General features: G+C 46.9%; 1 protein-coding gene across 1 annotated transcript in view; it reads left to right on the top strand.

The window, feature by feature from the left end:
• The window catches only part of TANC1 (tetratricopeptide repeat, ankyrin repeat and coiled-coil containing 1), a 149637-nt gene that overhangs the window by 85246 nt on the left and 39683 nt on the right, over positions 1-24708 (top strand). Inside the window, exons 6-12 of the mRNA XM_040644664.1 lie at positions 5050-5313; positions 10465-10587; positions 11388-11669; positions 12439-12596; positions 14887-15118; positions 16321-16487; positions 18241-18848. Of these exons, the coding sequence (XP_040500598.1) occupies positions 5050-5313; positions 10465-10587; positions 11388-11669; positions 12439-12596; positions 14887-15118; positions 16321-16487; positions 18241-18848 (1834 nt within the window). The remainder of the gene's footprint in view (positions 1-5049; positions 5314-10464; positions 10588-11387; positions 11670-12438; positions 12597-14886; positions 15119-16320; positions 16488-18240; positions 18849-24708) is intronic.

Below are 24708 nucleotides of genomic sequence, written 5' to 3'. Positions count from 1 at the left end.
CAGTGCATTTGAAATGCTTACAAATAGACATTTAGTAAAATAAGTTGTTTTTTTTTTTTGTTTTGTTTTTTTTTCTCCCATGAAGGTCTGACTTGAGAAAAGGAAGTAAGAGTAAGTGAATGAGGGGAGGGAGGTGGGGGAATGGGGAGAGGGCAGTACGGGCTTCCAGTTCAGGAATGAGTAAGGCATGGGGATGAAGGGCACAGCATCGGGAATGCAGTCAGTGGTCTTGTAGTAGTGTCGTATGGACACGGAGGTGGCTACACTTGCGGTGAGCACAGCATAATGGATAGAATTGTTGAATCACTGTGTTGTACACCTGAAACTAATTCGTTTATACTTCAGTAAAAAATAATACAGGAGAAAAGATGAAGCTGGGAGTGAGGTTCGTTAGACTTTTTCATTTTGCTTATCAGTGGGTAGGAAGCTTGACAAATCCTAGTAGCCAGTATAAAGAGAAACTCAGGGGTGCCTGGGTAGCTCAGTCAGTTAAGCAGCTGCCTTCGGCTCAAGTCATGATCCCAGGGTCCTGGGATTGAGCCCCCTTGTTGGGCTCCCTGGTCTGCGGAGAGTCTGCTTCTCCCTCTGCCTCTTCCCCTTTCACCCCAAGCTTGTGCGCACGCACTGTCTCTCTCAGATAGATAAAATCTTAAAAAAAAAAAAAGAAAGAGAGAAGCTCAAATACAAAAGTTGATGTTAAGTAAAGTAAAGACAAAAACCATGCCCATTCCCAGTATTCGGCCTGGAGGAACCTACCCTTTGTAGGTCCTCGGGGGGAGAAGCCAAAGTTTGAACCCAAGCCCTTTGCACTTTCTACCTCTTGACTTTTCTCCATCTCAAAGGCAGATGAATTCTGTTCTTGTGTGCTGTCCGTTTGACGTCAAAGGCCCTTAGTCCCTAAACAATTCTGGACTAAAACTGTGATTGTTTTAATTTCCTTCTTAATGTTCCTTTAAACCTGCAACTTGATTTGGATCCTACCAAACAACTTATTGGGGCCCAAACTTAAACTGATTTTTTAAAAATTCTATTTTAAGTATACATTCAACATATGAAAGTACCTTCAGTGGGCAAAGAAGGGGGTGCAGGAAAGCTGGGAAGGAGAAGGAATACAGTTTTATTGCAGTACTTTATACAGCAAAACATTTAACGACTGAGTAGGTCTATCTGTCTCTCCCACCTCCTGGTCAACTGGTAACTTCGTCCCAGCTACTGTGCACCCATGACTGGCTTTTCTCCACTAGCCCCTGCCTGGGGACTACTGTTTTTAACAAGGCAGACTTCATGAACTGCAAAATACTTTTTAGTCACAGACTCTTAAAGAACTTTGGCTTGTTGAGAGCTATGCAAGGCAAAGGGAGTTTTAATATAGTACATGGGCAGGCAGAAAGGCTGGTATTAGACCTGCCTGTGTGTGTGTGTGTGTGTGTGTGTGTGTGTGGAGAGAGAGAAGGAGGGAGGGAAAGCAAGATATAGAGGAAGAGAGATTAGTTTCTCCCAAGTCTGTTCCATATCTGTAAAGCTAGGTTGATGGCTCTCAGCCTGTCTACCTCTTCTCCAGGGTTGTGGTGATCATGTGTATGTCCTGCCATGTGCTGGACGTGCTTTGGAAGTAGTATAACCCCATGCACCAGTAGGTCTAGTTAAATGTGCCATTTACTACAGAGGAAGAGAATGTGTGCTGTCCCTGGTTAAGGAGTTTTCAAATGATAGAGTCAGAAGTAGCACATGTAAATCAATGAGCAGGACCAGACCTAAAGCAATACTAAATTGCGAGAAGCAAAACTTAACTTTTAACCCGATAAAACTTGAGACCTGATGGATCACTCATGTAACCGAGTGCTGGGTTACATGCAGTGGTAGAGCCCCCGTCTGAATGATGATGGCAAGTCTTAATGGAGAAAAGATGGCATCTGTACTGGTTGATGGAATAAAGTGTTAGAATGTTTGAGTTGTTAGGTAACTTGAAAGATTATCCGCGTCTCCAGAAAATGTCAAATGTCACGTAGTTTTTTGAGTTTTTTTTTTAAGTCGTCATAGTGAAGATGTTGCTGTAGTTGTGTGTGTGTGTGTGTGTGTGTGTGTGTGTGTATGTTAACTTGAAGGTGACTGGTTAACTGAATTAGGAGTTCGAATTTGGTAGCCTGGAAGAAAAATTGGTATTTTTGAGTAGCCTGTCCTTTGTTTTAGGAACCAGCTTCTCTTTCTTGGTGACTGTGGAGCTGCCCTATTTGGCGTGTTTCTTGGGTCATATGGGGAAACGTGTTGGGCCTTCATCTGCCCCCTTGAGTCTGCATTAGGGCTTAATTGTGCCTGAACTAAGAGGAAAATATGCTGTGGGGCTGCAGGCCGTGTGGGCTGCCTCTGGCCCTGGATGGCAGGGAAGAACATGGCGAAGTGGGGCAATCCTAGTGGGAGGGCCTGTGGCTTGAGAGCTGCTCGCTTCCCTGCCCAGTGCAATGTGTGTCTTCGCTGAACATCAGGAGGGCACTTGGGAGAGTCTCCTATTTAGAAACACATTATAAACTTAGGCCCCTTTTGAAATGGCAACCCCATCTTGGACTTCCCTTCCCTCCTGTTCCCGCAGCTGGGTGTTTTCCTCCCCCCCCCCCCCCCCACTTTCCTCCTCAGTACCTGGGCACGTGTGGCTGTATGGTTGGAGCAGGTCCTTCAGCCAGTCCCTGGGGTCTGGGACCCCTGACCAGGCTGTCCCTGCTCCATAATGCCGCTTCTGCTGCTGTGACTGCCGCAGGAGGTAGGGAAGTCCCAGTTCCTGTTCCCACTGCTTGAGGTCTGACCCAGGACTCAGATTCTTGGGGCTTCACTCTGCAGTGCATGGCACTTACGGAAAGCGAATGAGGAGAAACATTACTTTGATTTTCTGTGGCTTTTTTCCCTTACGAGTATGTGCCCCAAACTAAAAAAGCCACAAAATAAAACCAAACAAGTCACCCCCCACTCTGACACTTTTCCTGTAACTTCGATGTTGGGGTAGCCTGGGAACCTAACTATGTCTGTGGGAAAGCATTCTGAGTCCCAAACACTGGACTTACAAAGGAAGGCTTGTAACAATCACAGTCACAACTTATTAACAAGGTTACCATTAATACTTAATAAACAATGATCTCGTTAATAAATTAGAGTCTTCCTACGAAGCATTAGCCAGTCCCTGACATTCAGTAACCTTAAGTACATGTTAGCGGCTGCTGTTACCACCACCACCAGCATTTTCAGGGTAGAAAGAGTCATACTTGCTATACTTATGCTCATATGAATGGTCCACTTAAAAAAACACACAAGACTGTGATTGATTCCAAATAGATGGAGAAATTAGTTTTAATACTGTTGATAGAATACTTGGAAATTCTGGGAGTAATGGCAGACGCCCAGTGATGGGCCCACCCCAAATCCACTTAGATTTTGGTTGGAGACAGAATTTCGAGTCCTAAATCAAAAACGAGATTAAGTGTAGTGTCTCTGGCCACAGTTGGAAGAGACGTGTGTTCATTTGCTTATTCACTGAATAAGCAAACATATATATTTTTTAAAGATTTTATTTATTTATTAGAGATAGAGACAGCCAGCGAGAGAGGGAACACAAGCAGGGGGAGTGGGAGAGGAAGAAGCAGGCTCCTAGCGGAGGAGCCTGATGTGGGGCTCGATCCCATAACGCCGGGATCACGCCCTGAGCCGAAGGCAGACGCTTAACCGCTGTGCCACCCAGGCACCCCAAGCAAACATATTTTGAGCACTTAGTATGTGCCAGGTGCTGTGCTGCTCAGAAGAGGGAGATACCAGATCGAGGTAGATAGTCCGAGGCTTAGCACAAAGGAAGGATGTTTGAATAGGGAGGCAAGCAGTGCATGATGAATGCAGCCTGGAGCAGCAGGAGTAAAGACCATTTTAGAATTGTGACGGGACATCCTGCGGTCACAGCGAGGAAATTGTTTTGTCTTTACTTGTAAACCTTTCAAAGAGCATCGTAAAAATAAACAAAATAAAACTCAGACCCTTTGATCCTGGATAAGAGGCTGTTGGAGCTCATTCACAAGCCCGCTGCTAGTGTGTGTCATCAGGTTTTGTGGATGAAGGAGCTTAATCCAGGTGGCCCAGTTCTCCAGACACTCTGCTCTGCGGCATCCCATTGGCTCTGTCCGTTAGCGGCCTGGGCTGTGCGGATCCCAACAGGGAACGCAAAGGGTTCAGAGGACATGGCCCTTGTTCTCAAGGACACAAGCCAGTGTTGGGTCCATGGTAACCGGGGCTTGCAGGGGGCTCAGGTGTTTGAATTGGAAGGGGCTGTTTGTAGAAGCCACGTAGGGTGAATATTGCTGTGTGCTTGCGTCATATTCCTCCCCTTTTGCCAAGATGGTTTTCCATGCTGGCTTTCTTTCTTAGAGGCTAAATTATAATTCTGCAGTCCAGCATCCCTTCCCATGCTTGTTTTCTGTGTGCCGGGAGGTCTTCTACTCCATGCTGCTAAAGGAATAAAGTCCGGTCACTCTCTCCAGTTCATCTTGAACAGCTGTTACAAAGTTTCATGCTAAGGATCAAATTCTCTGCTTGACTCTGTAGTTCTATTTTTGTTTTCATAGACTTTCTCCTCCATCTTTTCTGCATTAACCATTGTATCGCCTTGTTCCCTCCCCCTTTATGTAAATATTAATTTGGGAAAAGATATTTATAGGTTCAAAGGAATTTAATGAGATATGAATTCTTTTGTGAGCAATTTATCTTTGTTAAAAAGAGAAGATACATCATCTCTAAATTACGTAGATTTACTGTTAACTCTCAGATACTTTTAGGCAGCTTTTTCATTATCTTACCAGCTTTTTTTCCCCTCCCCTGTAGAATGGCTTAGTTTATTTTCCTTGATAAGCAACATTCCTCTAATTTACCAAAATACGCTGTATAAAACATACTTTGATAAAAATCTGCATGGACCGGAAAAGTTTCCATTCATCATGGGGAGGGCAGTGTGCTTGTGTTAACTCTCAACAGCCCCAGCTATGCTGGCCTCCTTCAAAGTATTTTGGTCTCTCATTTCAGCCACAATTACAAGTTCATCCGAAAATGATGACCGGAGTGGCTCCAGTTTGGAATGGAATAAGGACGGAAGCCTAAGGTTAGGGGTACAGAAAGGAGTGCTTCATGATCGCAGGGCAGATAATTGCTCCCCAGTGGCAGAAGAGGAGCCCCCTGGGTCAGCGGAGAGCGTGCTGCCCAAAACTGAAGCCTCAGTTGGAGATGGTCCGGTCCCTTATTCTCAGAGCTCCAACTCGCTAGTAATGCCACGGCCCAACTCAGTTGCAGGTAAGGCCATGCCTCTCTCCAGGAGGGTTATCTCACTGGGTCTGAGGTGCCCCATGTTCACTCTCTCCACCTGGGAATCTGATCCAGACACAAGCCAGCTTTGTGATCGTGGACCAGGCACTTATCTCGTCTAGGTCTCCGTTTTCCCATCTGTAAACATGATAAGGCTGTCCTTAATGGTCTTTAAGTGATCCTTCCACTCTGGAATTCTGTAAAACTAATATTTAGACTCTACAGCTCTTTTGTGTATGAAGGAAGAAAGTGCCAAAAACTGTGTCCTTGTTTTTGATATTTTAAGCCTGAGTAAATTCGTAACTTTTTATTACATCTCTGTAAACAGGAATCCTTATTTAGAATGAGTTTGTTAATATCAGCTCCGAGAATTTCTGATCCACTTTCTGTATCATGCAGTTACAAGTGAGCTCACAGCTTAGAACATACTCGGTCGAAGTGAGGTTTCTCAGTCGAGGGAATGCAGGCAGGCAAGGCAAGTGCCCCGCAGCAGGCTGAGGCAGCTGGAGCAAAATGAGGACACAAAAAGGGGTGACGGTTGCTAGTTGTTAGAGGGTGTTCGTCAAGCAAGGAGAGCAGTGGGGTGGGCGAAGAAAAGAACTCTGGTTCTGAGCTGTCCTGCCTGCTTTTACGGTCCTGAGTTTCTAAACTCCGTGCTCTAAGGTTGAATGTAGAAATGCCCTGGTTTCAGTCCTTCTTCGTCACCAACATAGCACTTGAAACTTCTCCTCTACTAACACAAAGACCCAGGTTCTCTCCCCCTACATCAAAGGATTTTTCTGTACTGCTCCTTGGGGATGTGGCAGGCCAGTCTGGTTGTTGTGGGGCATTTTTTTTTTTTTTTTCATTGGAACTCAAAAGCAGCTGATACATAAATGGCCCTAATGGAAAAGTTTTGAGAGGCAGCTCTAACTCACTTTCAAAGGAAGTAAATGGCCTTGTTCCAGAAGAGGGATTTGGCGTGTCTGCCAGAGAGAAGTTCTGGGGAGCATCATGTGTATTGAGTGATGGTTCTTACAGAAGCTTTTATGCCCTCCCATCACTCCCCTGCTACCGACAGCACAGTATGTCGTACCCAAGGCCTTTTATACCGCATCTGCCTAGTTAGAATGAACAGTTCGTTTGTACGATCCTGGAACTTGATAGTTGTATTGACTTCAACAAAATAGCAAACTTGTATTTAATTTAATCAAGCTATTTTAAAATTAGTAAACACATTAATACATTCATAGTGTTGAAAGCCCCCCATTTGGGGTTATGTTTTCTGCCCGATGCTCTTTTGTGTGGTCGGTCTCCTGCCATGTGGAGTGACAGTGAGTAGGAGCTGAGTTTTTCCAGGAGAACGTGGTCATTATAGAGCAGGGCTTTCGGATTTCTGCTGTGCTCATTCGTTAGTGTCTTATGTACGCATTCAGGCTAGACCTCCTGTGGAATGGGAGGGTTTTACCTCTGGGTTTGAGCGGTGGCTGCCTGGCCTAATGGGCTTGCTCATCTCTTCTGTGTTGCAAGTGTTATCAACGAAAAGCTTATTTTGGAAATAAGCAAGTTCCTTACCTCATGGAATCCATTAACAAGCTAAGAGTCTGGGAGAGTCTTCACTGCCCACCTTCCTTACCCCTAAAACTGAACCTCAGTTCAGAAGTCGTGGCAAGATTTTTCCACGTATCATTGAAAAGAATAAAAGATTCAGGTTGTGTAGACTGTGCGTAGCACTTTGTCTAGTGATTAGAAGGCCAGCCGGCACAGACAAGGCAGTAGGCAACCCTCAGTGTTAGAAGGATTAAAATAATATGTCAAGGACCATTTACTGCAATCCCTCGGAAGTATTTGCATGTGGAGAGCCACATAAACACAAATAAATTGCCATTTGGGAAACATCAAACGATTAAGTTTGGCATAGGAGGGCAGAGTAAGGACTGGCAGGTGAAGGGAAGAGAATGCCAGGCCTCTGTTCACAGCTGCCCCAGGGATCTGACCTCCCCTGGGGGGTGAGGGTATGGAAACAAGTTCCTGAGGTTGCCAGCCTTTACTGTCAGTGAGCCTGTGTTGTGGTTGTCTCTTCACTGTTGTGTCTAGTACAGTAAAATTCTTATGTCAAAGACCATAAGAATCAGTTGGCTAGGTTTGGAGATTCACTGTACAGAGATTTACTTTGTAAAGGTATTTGTTGGAAGGGACTTGGTTTCAAATGCTGCAGTCGGGTTATTACTTTATACCACATCAAATGTGTGCCACGGACACCTCATTCCTTTGTTAGAAAACAGAATGAGAAGCCTTTAAAATGATATCTTAGATTATCTAGAAGTTGGTCGATTAGGTTCTACTGTTTTTGACTTATTTTTTCTTTTGAAATGCTTTCTAAGTGGATCACAGACACAGTGTTTAGTTTTCCAAGAAACCAATAAACAGAATTACCAGCCAGTTTTCTTGAAGTTCTAACTGGTCATTGCCTAGACTTTATGGCATTTACCTTTAATATGTTAGTCCACGGTGTTTCAACAGGTGTTTTTTTGTTCAGGTTAGGGAAGTTTCCTTCTGCTTCTCCCTCCACCCCACCCCACCCCTGAAAAAATTCTCCTTTCCTGTAGCATCTCAAAATGTCTTTCTCACTCACATGTTAGATGCAGTGTGTGTGTGTGTGTGTGTGTGTGTGTGTATGCGTGCGCACGTGCAATGAATGTATAATTTAACTGTAGGGTTAGTAGCAGGTTTATTGCAGCATAAAACTATTGCTTTACCTCTGATTTTTCTTAGCCCTGAGTCCTGCTGAGGAATTCGAAAACCTTTGTTGTTAAATACCAGAAGTGAGTCTAATTGTTCTAGTAACGTCTGAGAATCTACTGTGCACATGTGTGAGAAGGCAGAATGTGGTCCAGGTAGCCTGCTCTGCCAGGTGAGGAGCACCAGGGTGCCGAGCAGGCAGCTGAAGCTTCATTGTCCCAACTTGTCTCTCTCCGTAGCCTTGACAATGGCTTAGAAAGCAGAGGGAGCCGGCAGCTCCTGGCTTGCAGCGCCCCCCCACCCAAGCCACTCCATCTCAGTGCACCTTAATCATGTTTGCAACCAAGAATCAGAGCTGCGTGCGGGGTGGGTGAGGCCGCTTTGTTGCATACTTGGGAGCCAGAGCTGTGGTGACTAGAAATCTGAAAACACAGGTGTTTGCAGCCTCACCGTCTCCTGCATCTGTGTCAAGCTAGGGCTTTTTTGCAATCCTCTCTTTGGAATGCCCTTTATATAGTCTCATGTTCTTAATCCTTTCAGTTGTCACAAAATTATAAACTGAATGTCGTGTTCTAAGGGGTCAGGAGAAGAAGGGAAATAGGAAACCCTTTGGAGGCTCCAAGTGTCTTTGAGTTCCCTAGGGCTGAGCAGCAGGTCAGATATTTGTGGCTGTCCCAGCTCTGAACTGAGCGTGGCTACGGGTTACAGCTGTGGCTGCTCCTTCTCCCTCAGCCTCCAACATGTGGGTGTATTCACGGTAAGATGTGTAAGGAGAGGGGCATTTGCAGAGGCCTGGGTCAGAATCCCAGGTCCCAGGCACGAGCCCAGAAATGTATGTTCCAGGCAGTATTATTGTAGGGAGCCAGGGCGATGAGTCTGGTCCTGGTGGCCGTCCGGGAAGTTTCACACACCCTAGTTGGGAAGGACCCAGAGAGAAGCTAGAGACTGCCATTGGATTCCCATAAATTAGGTCCATTTGGAATTCCTAGGTAAGGAATTAGCTTTCTAATAGGAAAGATTTGTGTGGGGTATTGCCATAAGTGTGCACACGATGTGTAAGTAAACTGTGGATGTTCACCAGAAGGATACAGGAGCATTTAGTGCATGCTGTTGTGAAGTCATGATGTCAGATGTCTCTCCTGGGACTGGGGGTGTGGTGGATTGCCCTTTGGAGAGCTCAGAAAGAAGGGACATGCCCCCACAGAGCCAAACACTGGAGCCACGCAGATGTTTGTTGAATGAAGGAGTCATGGGCGGGGGCAGGTGGTTTGCTAACAGTGAAGAAGAAAAGGTTGAAAGCCTCAGGAGGGGAAATAGGAAGGACCCAAATGAAGCAGATGGTGCTGGTCAGTGGCTGGATGCTGTCTGCCAGAAGGTTTTCAGCAGATGGCCCAGCTTGACTTTTCTCCCTCGAAGCTTGGTCCCACTAATGATTTCACCAGTCCTTAGAAGCCTTCACCCTTGGAACTCCTGTTCCCCACTCACCCTCAAATGATGCCTATATTTTATTATCCTGGAAGAGAATTATATGTCTAGGATCAGCAGTACCTTATGTTGGGCCACTTAACCCACAAACGAATTAGGTTAATTTTATTTAGAATTCTCTCATTGTGGCCTAGGATGTATATGCAAATAAGGTTCTTTTTTTTTTCTTTTAGGGCAAAAACATGTATTGTGTATTTACTGTTAAGATTTGCTAAGAATTAGCAACATTATTTTGTATTGGTTGTTTTTATAACCCAAGTGGTATGTATGCTTGAATAGCATTAATGCATTTTAACTGATACCTATATACTGTGAGTTGTATCGATTTGATCAGAGGTAAATATTCCTTCTTTTTAGAATTAAAAAAATAAATATAATATAGTAGAGTAATATATACGAAAAACAAAGTTTAGGAATATGTTTATTTCCGATGAAATCCACACGGCTACTTTACAGTCGGGAGCTGACTTTCAGTCTTTGAGCACTGTGGAATTGTACTGCAGACTCTGCTCACTTAATTAACAAGGTTGAAATTCCAGCAACCACGGAAGGCTCTCCAGAGCTGCAGAGAAGACCCTAGGACCGTGCTATGTGTTTGCAGTAAGTACTTCAGCTATTGAGTGACACTTGGCTGGTCAACTTTCTTCGTAAACGTTTTTGGTGAAGTCTGTCTCTTTCCAGGAATGATGGCGAATTCTGGCAACCATACCACCAACGACTTTAAGAATGAGGAACACTTGGTGTTTACTGTTTTTCGGTTAACCTCACTGCTAGAAAAAATACGCTGGGGTGGGCGAACAGAACCAAAATTACCTGGAAGTCAATTTTGTTGAAAGCCTGAATGAAATTGCTTACTGATTTATGACTTACAGTAGTTTGGGTATGATGATAAAATCAACTTTGAAAAGACTAAACTTGAGTTTAATATTACAGCGACAAGCTCAACCAAGTTGGAAGATCTGAGTTATTTAGACGGGCAGAGAAATGCCCCTCTTCGAACATCAATTAGATTGCCGTGGCACAATACAGCCGGAGGTAGGGCACAGGAAGTTAAAGGTACTTATCTTTGCACCTGCTGGGATAGCGGATATCATGAATGCATTCACTGAACGTTGAGGATCTGTGCTAACCAGCGTTTAAACCAGCTCATTTAAAAACACAACATGTGTGTGCTAAAAACTTATCTATTTGGTGTGCTAGGAGGCCATCCTTAAAGGTTTGGGGCTTCTTCCTTAAAATCTGTGTTCAACTCGTTTCTGGAATTGAAAAATAGTTCTGCAGTACGTTATTTTGAAGTGAGGGGTAATTTAACACTCACGGGATAACACTCACTTGTCACCAACAAAGAATCAGCTGTGTTTCAGGTCTGTGGGCCATTGGCCACCTCCCGTAATGCACAGTCGGGTGGTCCGCAGCCTCACCGAAGGGGCCACATGTCATCACACCCAGATGAGAGCTGGGGTCCTGTCTCCAGGAAAACACCTTTCCCTTTTACTCCTACAGTAGTGGAAGAAACCCATCTTAGATCCTGTTTCAGACAAACCGATGAGACCTGGTTTGGCCACCAGCATCACTTTCTCTAATTCTCTGCATGTTTGTCCTGAGTTGTGATGACAGAACTAGCTGGTCATTTTAATAGGACGGTTTGTAAAACCAGTGGGGGGAAGGAGGGCTTATAAATGAGGTATTACAGAAGTATTAATAGAACCAGATTGGAAACACAGATCCCTGGTGGCATGAAACTAAAGGCTAATACTAAGTATAACATACAAGCAATGCTAAATTGGGTTTTTAAGTATATAAAATTATGACATTCTTCTAAAATAATTATCCTTTTCTTTTTTTTTCCCCCTAAGCACGATTTGCTCCCTACAAGCCACAGGACATTTTGTTGAAACCGCTGTTGTTTGAAGTACCAAGCATAACAACAGACTCTGTGTTTGTGGGAAGGGATTGGCTCTTTCACCAGATAGAAGAAAACTTGAGGAACACAGAACTGACAGAAAACAGAGGCGCCGTGGTTGTTGGAAACGTGGGCTTTGGGAAGACAGCAATCATTTCTAAGTTGGTGGCACTTAGCTGCCACGGAAGCCGCATGAGGCAGATTGCTTCCAGCAGCCCCGGTTCACCACCTAAAAGTATGTACATGTTTGATACCGGTCTAGTTGATGATCGAATGTAAGGTAGATGGAGGACATCCGTTCTCAGTTCTCCTCACGTTGTTCCAGCTGCCGTGTCAGATCTGCCACCGCACGTGGGAGAACTGTTCGAGGGCCCCCATCTCTCCTGGCGCTCAGGAGCCATCCCCTGGGGCGAGGCCAGCCTTCCCTGGTCTTCTCCCAGCTGTAGAGCCTGTCTCCCTCTTCATATGGGCAGCGAGGCCTGATCGGGTGCCCTGGGGAGTTTGGGTCCTAAAACCAAGCAGGTTAGGCTCCTGGCAGAAGCAGCCGGAAGGAGTCTGTGCACAATTCTCTTTTATCCCATTCTCCACAGCCTTTGTCCTCTATGCTGGATTTACCAAAGGTCTAAAGACTAACTCAATATGGGATATAGTAGCTAAATATTTGACTAGTCATGTCTTATTTTATGTGTAATAAGCCTGTTAAAAGAAAGTGTCTCTAACATGGTGAATAGGAACAAGTGAGCCATGAAAGATCATATTTTTTTTTAAAGCAAAAGGAATTTAATTAAACCAGAAACAGCAGTGCTCCCGGGAGGGCATCTAAGTGGATGGGAGACAGGGCTGAGAGGGGACACTTGTGTTCTCCTTTAGACCTTTGCATTTGGGATCCTATTTACTCATTACCTGTTAAAATACTCTCTGCGTCTAATCAGGAAATATGTTCAGTATCTCACCGTACCCCTCTTCTGATGTTGTAATAATGAAATTGGTCTCTTTCTCCGCAGCTTCAGATTCCGCCCAGGATCTTCCTTTCACCCCATTGCTTTCACCGAGTTCTTCTGCAGGTGTGAGCAACACGGCGAAAACACCCCCTGGGTCTGGGTCTGATGCTCCTGAGAGCCAGCGACCACGAGAGGATGCAGTGAAGTACCTTGCTTCTAAGGTAATCTGCTCCTGTTCTAGGGGAGCCTTACAGAGGGAGGGAGAGAGAGGGATACTTGTTAGTTTGGCTTCTGAGAAAGGAATTTAAAGAGGGATCTTAAAACAGAGATAATTGCATAGAATGCAGAAATGTAGCTCTTGATAAAATAGTGATAGGGTGCTCCAAGTAAAAGGTATTAATGACAATAAATCTCCCCAGACACTGGCAGTGGACTTCTGTTCATCTTAAACGATGGATTGAAAGAACTCCACAGAGTAGCAGGTTGTATCACAGGCACCACAAATCCGTCCTTTACAAGCACGTGCTGGCCTTCACTTGGTGCCGGAGCAGGACGCTGGGAGCCTTGAACGTGATCCAGGCCCCCACGCCTGTGTTCCCTTGCCTGGGGACTTTGGTTCCCTGCGTCCTTCTGTCAGAGGGTTCTTGCCATGTTATAAAACGGACTTAGCTGACTTTCCCTTTGTAGACGCATAGTCATCAGGGTCCTTCTGAAATTTCCCATGTGCTCAGCATCCGTCACGAGTTCACAGGCCACGCTCTGCATTCGAGCAGTTACATCACTCACTCCTGCTGACCGGCTTGGGTCTCCCCGGGCAGCAGCGGTGTGAGTCGGCGGAGCTGGGGGACGCGAGGGGGCCGGCGTCAGGGGCCTCTAGTGGGGATCCCATCTAGTGAGGTGAGTTTGGTGCAGGAGACAGAAAAGGAGGCTTTTTCGCCCCAGATGCTTGCTTTGTGCTTCTGCTTCTCAGGTGAGAGCCGCTCCTCACTGGCATAGGCAGCCCTGGCTGCTGATTCGGGGTAGTCCTCGGGTCAAAAATGGGTGATCTGAGATGAGGGATGGAGTGTAGACTTCAAAGCCACCCCAGCACAGTGATTTTTCAGACCGCTCTGTGACCCACAGTAGAGATGCGTGTTACGTGGAAGGCCTGGTACGCGCACGTAGACATACAAACTGAGGCAGAAGCGTATTCTCACAGCCTATAAAATTCACCGTATGGAATGACAACAAGCTGTCACCCTCCAGATGGAGCTCATGACCCGCCGTTGGGCCGGCCGACTTCTTTTGCCAGACATGGTGCCGATAGACGTGCTGCGGGTTGTCTCCCTGGGGGTCGTCCCGTGTTCCTGCTCATTGGTCCAGGGGGCAGTGGAAGAGCCATCCGCCTTCCTCCAAGTGTGGACGATAAATCTAATCTCAAACAGAAGTCACAGGACGGTTCCACATGGGCCACATCTACTCTTGCCACTTGTTCTTAAGAGTCTGCAGACCTGGAATCTTTATCCCAGAACTTCCCTTGACTGTCTGTCACCCTGGCCAGGCATTTAACCTGTGTGCTGCCCTCAGCTGTGACCCAGACCTAGTGAGGCTGGGCGTGTGTAGAGCTCAGGGAGACAGCAGGTGCTCACAGCCTGCTGAAGAGCAGAGAGCACTTTGCACAAGTACAGTTTTACCTTTTTCACCTTTCTTGCCTCATACCCGCCTTCCTCCTTTCATTCGCACGTGGGAAAGTATCAGAGTTTTCATATGTCTACGGCACTTTTCTTCCAAGACCCTTCTGCATCTGGCACTTTGCTTGGGCTCTCTAACAAGCAGCCTGCTGCCACTTCACATCCGTCCCCACAAAGGCAGCCCTTCTCATCCCCTCAGGGCCTGGGCAGGAACCCGTCTCCTCCTATGTGTCCCTTCACATGACAGGCAGACATCTGGTGATTTCTGATTTGGGTCCTTCAAAGTGTGTTGCTGTTGAATTTCTCCACGGTGTCAGGGTTGTGTGTGGGGGCGGAGGGTTTGAGCCAGGTTGCCCGGCCCTCTGGCCTGGGCTGGGAAGCAGCTGTGGCTTTGAGCGTGACTCTGCTAGCCACCAACTTTACCTGGTCTGGGGGAGCAGCAGGTGCGTTTCCCAAGGAGATGCTGCTGTTTGTGAAAGCAGAAATGCAGTAAATGTGGCGCTTCTGGATGCTGAGTACATTGGGATTATTCGGAATTGCTTTAAGCCAGGGTAGGCTTTAGGTTTTATGAATGAGTTTTATTCATTTATTTTCCATACGGAGTAACATGTACTGATCTTAGCGCTAATCAAGATGGATTTGTGGCTACAATTAAAAGTCTGCCCAGAACTTGGCAAAGCGTGTGAATGAAAGAATAACTGAATCAGTTAAGCTAAGTAATGACTCAGTGCTGGCGAATAGAAGCGGTGTGTTTCGTGACTGTGGCGGGTGGGAACACTGGGTTATGGAGGGGGCGTGTGGAGGGGGGACGGTGATGCTCATGGCTGTGCTTCCCCCATAGGTCGTGGCCTACCACTACTGCCAAGCCGACAACACGTACACGTGCCTGGTGCCCGAGTTCGTGCACAGCATCGCGGCTCTGCTGTGCCGGGCCCATCAGCTGGCTGCCTACAGGGACCTGCTGATAAAGGAGCCCCAGCTCCAGAGCATGCTGAGCCTCAGGTCCTGCGTGCAGGACCCGGTGGCCGCCTTCAGGAGGGGAGTGCTGGAACCGCTCACAAGCCTACGAAATGGTACCTCTGAGCAGCCACCCACACCCTCTCTGTCCTCAGGAGTCCAGAGCCCCCAGGATGGTCCTCCAGAGGACCTGGATGGCAGTGAGGGTGGGCGCCTGGGGAGGATGTGGTGAATCTGGGTACTCCTCCTCTTGCCAAGAACCGTCTCCCCAAAGTCCTTTAGTGCTTCCTGAATGGTGTCGTTTTAAAAGAAGCATCTCTAATAAAGAATTACCTCCACAGTTGAATAGTTCCAGAGTAGCTAATTTGTCACCGTAGGTTATTCAGAGGACTTACGCCCTGGAAACTGTGGCCTGCATATTTTATGTTCATTCCTACCTAGCGGGGAAATAGGTTGGTCAATTGAGCGACTGCCAGCATATGTTTTTTCAGGGCCTCTGCTCAGTTGAGTTGAACCTGAAGGTTTTTCTAGAAGTGGTCCTTTGATTTCTTTTTCTTTCGTTCTTTCTGTCTTTCATTCTTTGTCTTTCGTTCTTCCTCCCTTCCTTCCTTCCTTGAAATATTCAGCAAGATAGGAGATGTTAATGCTATTATGGGTTGTTGCATTTCTTATCCTTTCTCCTTTTTGTTCCTCACCTTTTGAGCTAGTTTCCTCCCTGTATTAGCACTTCTGCTGGAGAAAAGGGAATTGAAACAGATCTGTCGTCATTCCTCCTCATTTTACTGGGCACAAAGTTGGTGCTAATAAATGGAAAACTAGATTGAGGCTTGTGGGAAAGAGCCCTGTTCGAGAAGTCCATAAAAGAGAGGTTCTCACCACTGGCTGGCTGTGTGCCTTGGGCCAGATGCTTTGCCTTTGAGGGTCAGTTTTTATTCCCTGACATGCACTGAGAGAGTGCTATGGGGAGGACCTGGAGTCTTTTCCAGAGTTAATCTCCGTATGTGCTAGTTATCTTAGCCATAGCTCACCCCAGTGACAGGAGTTTATGAAGAGCTAACTGTGTCCTATACATGCGTGAGATCCTGCTAATGTGTGTAATGCAGTATGTTTCTGAACACTATTTTATAAGATTTGCTTTTCTCTTGGCTGTGTGCTCTGGTTTTCATTATAAATTTAATAGAAAAATATGGTTCTGTGAGAACCATTTCTTTTGCGATATATAAACCTTTTTAGTTTTTCCTAACACTTTAAAGTGTGCATTGGTGCCATTTTATAGACAAGTATAATTTCTTAATTAAAAATTTATTTTATCCTTTAGAGCAGAAAATTCCTGAAGAAGAATACATTATCTTGATAGATGGCTTAAATGAAGCTGAATTTCATAAGCCTGACTATGGAGATACACTTTCTTCATTTATTACCAAAATTATTTCTAAATTTCCTGCCTGGCTGAAGTTGATTGTGACTGTAAGAGCGAATTTTCAGGTAAGAAAGAATTCTCAAATCTCTTTGCACAAGACCCCATGCCCAAATGTTATGGTGTGATTAACAACATAAACTCTTATTAAGCATTTAGCTGCTGAATTGAAAACTATATTAGGACTTTGAAATATTTAGTCCACAGAGCCTCAAATGGGTGAAACGAGGACCTTTTTACCTTCCAAGGCACATGAATCAAGGTGTCAGGAAAGTCTCCTCTTACTTAGCATGGCTCTGTCCCTGCATTCCCGAAATGCAGGTGTCCAGCCCTGCATGTTACTCAGGTTGTCCACTGGAGTTTAAAGTTATTCCTGCCGATAGTTAATTTGCAGTGGGACTTTGGGTTTTGTTTTTATTTTTTGTTTCTTTGTTTTTTTTTTTAATGAAGAGAGGAAGGGAAGATTTTTAAGGCCTTAAAGAAGGTCCATTTTTTCAGGAAACTTAAGCATGAGCTACCATTTGCAGCCAGATAAAGAGTGATGTTTTTTCTTTTCTTTCTTTTTAATTCTCTTCCCCATCTTTCCCTTCATTTGAACCCTAAATTATATCTTAATAACCTTTGACTCCTTCCCTCTACCCCTGTCCTTTTTTAGTAAAGATATGACTCTGAGATTTTGATTTTTTGCCCTTTTATGATGATGTCTATTTAAAAATAGCATTTGGGTTCTTTCTTTTCTCATTAAAAGTGGCATTAGGCCTCAGCCAAGCTTGATGTTTGTTTTTGTGGACATTTGATTCATACCCTTTGCAGTCATTTATCACACAGGAAGCAGAATTTGGCGATCGATAGAGCAAAGGGACAGGAGTCCTGTATCTTCTGTACTAGCCATGTAAATTTTGACAGGTCCGTTAGCCTCCATGTAAAATGGGGGTAATTATACTCAGCCTGCCCCCTGCAATTATTACATTCAATGAGGACATGGAGTTAAATTCTTCAGAACTGATAGTGGGAAGTTTAAAGAAAAAACCAAAGGCTCGTCTCTGCTTTGAGATGTCAGGATAACGCTCATCTCTAGGGCGGGGTGGGACAGGAGGCGACGTGGGGCTTCCGGGAGCTGGCCATGTTCTGTTTCTAGCTGCTGGTCACACAGATCTGTTTGACTTTGTGCAGATTAATGACACCATGCAATTATGGTTCGTATGTTATACTTCCATTTTAAAGTTTACTTTGAAAGAACAGCAGATTAAAAAAAAAAAAAAAAGACGGTAGGCTCCACTGAAGTCTGAAGCAGGCAGCTTTCTCAGGGCAGGCTGGGGCTGGGGCAGTTTCGGATTTCCTGGCTCCATCCTGCCGTCCCCGTATCTGATGCATGGTGAGGGATGCCTCTTATCTCCGTGTCTGGCCGTGTTCTTAGATACACAGCACTGGTTTGTGTCTGTCCTTGTTGTATAACCTCTGCACAATGTAAGGATTATGGGGATCAGGTCACCTCAGGATCTCGCTGCCCCTTGGCTGGTGTGGCCAGCTCAGTGTCTGCTTGGGGCTCTTACGTCTCGCTGGGCCCTGAGGCTTCAGACGAGGGCCTCGGGAAAGCCATTACTGATTCGATCTCGCATCAGGCTTTCTTTCACATAAGCTTTTTATCTTCAACTTATCCTATTACATGTTTTAATACAAAACAATGAGTCCCTATAATCCATGAAAATCCTCCTTGAAAGAAAACTAGTGAATCTGGTTTGAAATGCAGCTACCATAAAAAAGAAATCTCTGTGGAGTGACACCGTGGGTTTTTGGGTTTCTTTTCCCCCTCCCCCGCAGGAGATCGTAAGCACGCTGCCATTTGTCAAGCTTTCCTTGGATGACTTCCCGGACAACAAAGACATTCACAGTGACCTGCACGCCTACGTCCAGCACAGGGTCCACAGCAGCCAGGACATCCTCAGCAACATCTCCCTGAACGGCAAGGCCGACGCCGCCCTGATCGGGAAAGTGAGCAGCCACCTGGTGCTGCGGAGCCTCGGTTCCTACCTGTACCTCAAGCTCACCCTGGACCTCTTCCAGAGGGGACACTTGGTCATCAAAAGTGCCAGCTACAAGGTGGTGCCCGTGTCGCTGTCCGAGCTCTACCTGCTGCAGTGCAACATGAAGTTCATGACCCAGTCCGCCTTCGAGAGAGCGCTTCCGATTTTGAACGTGGCGCTCGCGTCCCTCCACCCCATGACGGACGAGCAGATCTTCCAGGCTATTAATGCGGGCCACATCCAAGGGGAGCAGGGATGGGAGGACTTCCAGCAGAGGATGGAGGCGCTCTCCTGCTTCCTCATTAAGAGGCGAGACAAAACCCGCATGTTCTGCCACCCGTCCTTCAGGGAGTGGCTTGTTTGGAGAGCGGATGGTGAGAACACAGCCTTCCTGTGCGAGCCCAGGTACGGCAGGCCGCTTTCTGGAAACGCTTTGCAGGGAGTCGAATGTGCAGTCGGGGTGGGGGGGGATTTCAAACACAATTCCCCTTTTTTCCCCCTCCCCCCTCCAACAGTTGACCTTTTTTAATGGAAAGGCACACGGGATGAATGATTCAGGAGGGCAGTGAAATCTCCTCAACAAAAGCTTCCTTCCTTTAATCGCTAGAATTTTGGGATTCCTCAGTACTTTGGTGAGAGAGAAGCCGGGCAACACCGGTGGCCTTTGTGTGCTGCCCATTCTCTTCTGTACCTTGAGGCCCGTTGTGGGAATCATGTGTGGCAAGGTGTGCTACGTGCTCCAGGAACAGCGGGCTTCTCCAGGGGCTGCTGTCTGCTCAGCTTCTTCACCTGCAGTCTGTGGACTGTCTTGGACCCCCAGGACCCACCTTGCCACCTCTTGGGCACACAGCATCTTGTCCCAGGGTCCAGATGAGTCTACGGGCCCAGAGAGGAGCACAGGGATCACATCGGGCTGCCTCATTTTGCATTTGCGGTTCAGGGTGGTGTAAGAGATTGGGATTTGGGCTCGGCAGGATTCTGGTTCAGACCTCTGATGCCCTGTTGACGACATGGTGCTGGGGCAGCTGTGTCGAGGGAGTCAAAGGTTCCGTGGAGGATTCGCAGCAGGGCTGGGCCAGGATGCAGTTCTCACTGCCCAGCGGAGGGGGGGCGGTGCGCCTGCCCCTCGTGTGGCCTTGTGCTAGTCAGAGTGAGAGGGCAGGAATCTAAGGGTGCAGATGCTTTCATTTCAGTAACGCTGGGTTCCCATCCCACCACGTCTGCCTGGCCTCGGCCTGCGTCCCCGCAGTCTTGAGCGGCTTCTGCCCTCCGTGAGTCAGAATTGCCCCCGACTCTGTAACAGGGCCAGCAAGTGGCTGGACTCTCGCCTGTGAGCTGGATGGGGGTTTGACCAGATGCTGGGGTCCGGAAAGGAGGAGGTCAATAAGCGCTTGTGAGCCACACTCCACCTTCCTCTGCACGAGGACTGACTTAACATTGACCTAATATGGGTATGGCTGGTGTTCTATGTTGTGGGTACTGTTGTTTTCTTAGGTAACGCTGGGCTAAAATTTGTTCTTTTGAGTCTGGTTTGAGGCAATAAACTTGTAACTTCCAGGCTATTAGCAGACTGTAGTAACTAGGTGAAACGTGTGCCATTTTATGTTTGACATAGCGGAGTCAGATCATTTTGTAGGAAGATAGGCTGTAGTTGAGTTTGTAGAAACATAGAAACAAGCTGAAAGCCTTCAGCAGGGTGTGTAGATTTGTTACTGGAGTTCGAGGCAGAAGTAGTTGGACTGAAGTCACTGTAAAGCATAGCTCTGATTTGGGGGGGGGGGTCGGCGGCACTGACGGTACACAGAGCTGACCACACGGTGACTGGCGACTCCCGAGTGCTGATGTGTTCCAACGAGCAGGCATGGGAACTTACCCAGGGTAGGACCAGGACTGCACCAGGGCAGGAGGGACACCTAGGGCACAAAGTGTAAGGAGGTGCTACTTCTTGGGATTGTGTTCATCAGCGTTCACCCAGGACCCAGGTAGTTCTTGAACTTCATTTAGCAGATAGAGATGGTGGACGGACGCTACCGGATGCATTTCAGCAGAAGTTTGCAGATCACCACCTGCAGGGTACTGTGGTAAACACACAGATTCTCTGGACAAGGGCGGGTATGGCAGGAGGTGGCCATGTGTAAGGAAAACACACCGCACATGAACTTCAGGAAAGAGAAGCTTCCAGTTAGCGGAGACCATTTTTGGAAAATGTTTCACATACATGAGGATGTTTGGGTTGGACCTTGAAAGATGGGTAGCATTTCTCTTCCCATCTCATTTAGTTGTAATTTTGCCCCAATTATGGAGAGAAAGCCAAGAACCCGACACCCGGAGACAATGACATTTCACTTATTTCTGCCTCTTTCCGTTCATTTTAAGCATTCTCCAACTTTTCTGTATTAAAATTCCCAAACTATTTTGTTTTGTTTACACATTGTGGACGGCTTAGCAAGTGGTTTGGAAATCGTAGTAAAGTATCGTTTTTCAGGGCTGTGCAAACCTCCTAGTTGGCAAATGATAATGTGCTTTACTGTCCCCTTATTGTGCCTAACTGCCTGGCAGTTGTTTCTGGGTTATTTATAAATAAAGAAACCTATTGCCAATATCTTGGTGCTTTGCAGAAAACCAATATATTTCCTCCCAGGTTTGATTATTCCTTAGGTTAGTTACAGGAGCAGAATTAAAAAGATAAAGAGTAAGTGGCTTGGAGTCTTCAGTCACATCACCTAGACTTAAGCATAGATCACATTTCATTATGTCTGTCATTTTTTGCTTATACGAGTTATAGACGCCATGACATTTTACCCCTGGATAACGGATTATAGACCTCAAAAAAAATTTTTAAAGATTTTATTTATATACTTGACACAGAGTGAGAACATGAGCAGGGGGCAGGAGCAAGGGGAGAGGGAGAAGCAGACTCTCTGCTGAGCAGGGAGCCTGATGTGGGCCTCGATCCCAGGACCCTGGGATCATGGCCTGAGCTGAAGGCAGATGCTTAACCGACTGAGCCACCCAGGCATCCAAAAAGACATTTTTATACTTAACCTCAACACCATTGACACACCTAAGATATTAATAGTAATTGATCAGTATTATCACACATTTAGCTATGCTCAAATTTCTCCACTTCCTTCATATTTATCTAGTATCTTTGAATCAGGATCCAGATAAGATCTATGAAATGTGTTTTATGGTGTCTCTTGTAATCTATAGATTCCCTCCTCCTCCTCCTCTTTTTGCTTTGTCTTTGCATTTCTTTAAGAGAACGATGGAGGGGCACCTGGGTGGTGCATTCGGTTAAGCATCTGACTCTTGATTTTGGCTCGGGTCATGATCTCAGGGTCATGAGATCGAGCCCCGTGTTGGGCTTTGTGCTGGGCATAGAACCTACTTAAGATTCTCTCTCTCCCTCTCCCTCCAACCCCACTCCCCTCCTCATACTCTCTCTCTTAAAAAAAATAAAATAAAACTGACAGAGTAATTTGTCCTGTATGGTTTCCCATAATCTGAATTTTGCTGATTGCATGCTCATGGTATTGAATGTATTTATCACCTCTGTTTCCTGAAATTGGTAGTTAAATCTAGAGACTTGATCAGATTTTATCTTAAAATAGTTTTTGTGAAGGTACTTCATAGGTGGTAGGTCTGTTTCCATCAATATGCCCATAACATCTCAATGTCTCCAGAGCCACTGATGATCATTTCCCGGACCCATCAGTTCATTAGGGTTACGCGAGGAGTTTTAAAACCTTGAACAGCCTCCCGTCTGTTCTCTTTTCTGCGTGTCATGGACTTGAGGAATGAACTGATGGGATGTCAGTGGGTGGAATGAGGCCATTGCAGACAGGAGGAGCTGCCCAAAGCATCCGGTCAGAATACACAGGGTGTGTTCTGGCAACAAGAAGTCTGGTTTGGGTAGAGCTTTGTTCATGGAATGGAGGAGTTAGCAGAAGCACGTGCTAGGGAGCGTGGGCTTTAAACAGTCATCTGTGGAGAACCCGCAGTTGAGCAGGTTTAGAACGCAGATTGCCTACCTGGGCTGGAGTGTGGAGGGCGTGGAGCGTGGGGACCTGTGTAACAGGCAGCAGGGACTTGGTGGCCCTGGCTTGGGGGTGCAGTCGGGTAGAGGCTGGCCCTGCTGACATGAGATGGGTGGGCACAGCTTGGCCTCATGAGCAGAGTCAAGGAGGAGGAGGTGCTGTGGAGGATGTCAAGGTGTTAAGCCTCAGAAACCAGCAGTGGCGGTGCTCTTAGGAAGGGTGAGAAGAGCAGGAGGGGTGGAGCAGGTTGTGCAGGGCAGGAGCTGGCTTTTACGCAGCGCAGCTCGAGCTTGTGGGGTCAGCAGAAGCCCCCTCCCCACCCCGCCACCAGGGGACAGTTTCCATTGGTGGGATGAGTGGGGGAGTCTGAAGGCTGGGGAAGTTGAAGATGTGGCGTCATTGATGGGAGAAGTGGGGAGGGGTCTGGTGAGGAAGTGTAGGGGCATGGAGCAGGATTCCGGGAAGGAGGTTGGGGTGGAGGAGCTGCTGAGAGCTAAAGCAAGATGAAGACGAAGGGGGGCCGTTGGCTTCCTAGTGTGGGAGGAGGGTCCTCCATCCTTAGAGATTCCTCCCATCAGACAGCGAGGGTTGGAAGAGGAGAGAGCCCACGTCCTGGGACGGGAAGTAGGAGGGTGGAGAGCGTCGGCAGGCACACGATGTCGAATGTCTCTCACAGCCACTGACGATCATGATTGTTGAGGATTGTTTGTGGGGCGGGGGGAGGGTTTGTTTTTAACACAGGAGATGAGGATGTTGCTGGAAACGGTGTTGAGATCATGTGGGAAAAAGTAATCCATGAGGAAGGAGACCTTGGAAATGCAAGGGGATGGGGGCGGGGAGTACAGGCAACTTGCCTCCTCTGTGTTCCCATTGAGGCCTTTCACAGCGGTTCTGCGGGATCTTGTTTACAGTGTGTCTCCTCTGGTGGCTGAAAGCGCCTCCAGGGTAGCGCCTCGTTGTTCCCCAGGGACCCTCGGTTTCCAGCCTGGTGCTAGTTAGGAGGTGGATGTTAACGAACGAATGAGAATCATGGTGCGCTGATGAAGAGCATAGGCACTTGCATTGGGTAGACTGTGGTTCAAATTTCCACCCTGTTGTTTACCAGCTGTTTGATCTTGTGGGCAAATCACTTAACCCGCACAGGCCTCTGTTTCCTCATGTAAACAAACTGGGAATTTTGCTGCTTAGTGGTTCACAGGGCTGTACAGATTAATGAAATAATTAAGTTAAATTTCTGCATCTGGTATGTAGTGTAAGCCTGATATATGGAAGCTTTGGAGAACGGACAGAGTTAAGAGTGCGGGTGGACTTAGAAGGGGCACGTGATCCGGAGACCAGGAGGGAGGGAAGAAAAGGTAAATGGGATATAGAGGAAGGCAGGTTATCTAGTGATTACACGGTGAATTGTCTCCTCAGGCGAGAAGCCGTGTGCTTAGCTGAGATGACTAGAAGCCTTTGATCCAGCCACTGAAGCGTGCATGGTTGTCTCCCCATAAGGGGTAGCCGTGGTACTTAGCCTCACATGTCTTTGTGGTGGACACAGTTGGCATGGCCACTGCACCGGGCCGACTGGGAAACTGAGAATAGCTTAGCCCGTGGCTGGGAGATGTGGGCCAGGATGAACCCTGGGACCTGTCCGTGGCTAGGGACTATGGAGGGCACGGGGCCTGGAGCACTGGCAGGTGGCCAAGAGCAGGAGGGGTTGGAACATGAAAGGATCTCATTTGAGAGGGAAACCCAAGCTTGAGGTCTGGGAGTGGATGTGTGCTCATGGAAGAGCTCTAGTCCCTTACAGGAAATCAGGACACTCAGTGTCAGCATAGTTGTAAGTCATGCCTTCCCCTGTAGTGTATAAAGCAATCTCTTGGTCTCCTCGGTCTTCTCATCTGTAATGTGGTTTGCATGCAGCTGGACAGCTGACCAGAATTTAAATGATGCATGCCTTTAATCATCTAGGTTAGCAACTGTCAGAAAACATTTCGGAGAATGCATTTTTTTTCATAACCTTTGTCCTTTTCTCCACAACGATCTGCTCACCGCCCCCCTCCCCCCAGAAAAAACAGCACCTGAGTTGTCAGGTTGATAGAAATGAGAATAACTCACATTGTACAGAAGTCACTGCTAATGGAGTAAGCAGCCCTTAGCATCTTTCCCAAACAGATGGGCTCAGGCAGAGGCCTGCGCCCGCAGGAGGCAGAATGCGTCTTACAGATGTGGCGAGCATT

Source organism: Ursus maritimus, unplaced genomic scaffold (genome assembly GCF_017311325.1).
Source record: "Ursus maritimus isolate PB19 unplaced genomic scaffold, ASM1731132v1 scaffold_1, whole genome shotgun sequence".
NCBI classification, from domain to species: domain Eukaryota; kingdom Metazoa; phylum Chordata; class Mammalia; order Carnivora; family Ursidae; genus Ursus; species Ursus maritimus.
Note: the sequence above shows the minus strand (reverse complement) of the source record. Positions and strands in the feature narration are given on the sequence as shown.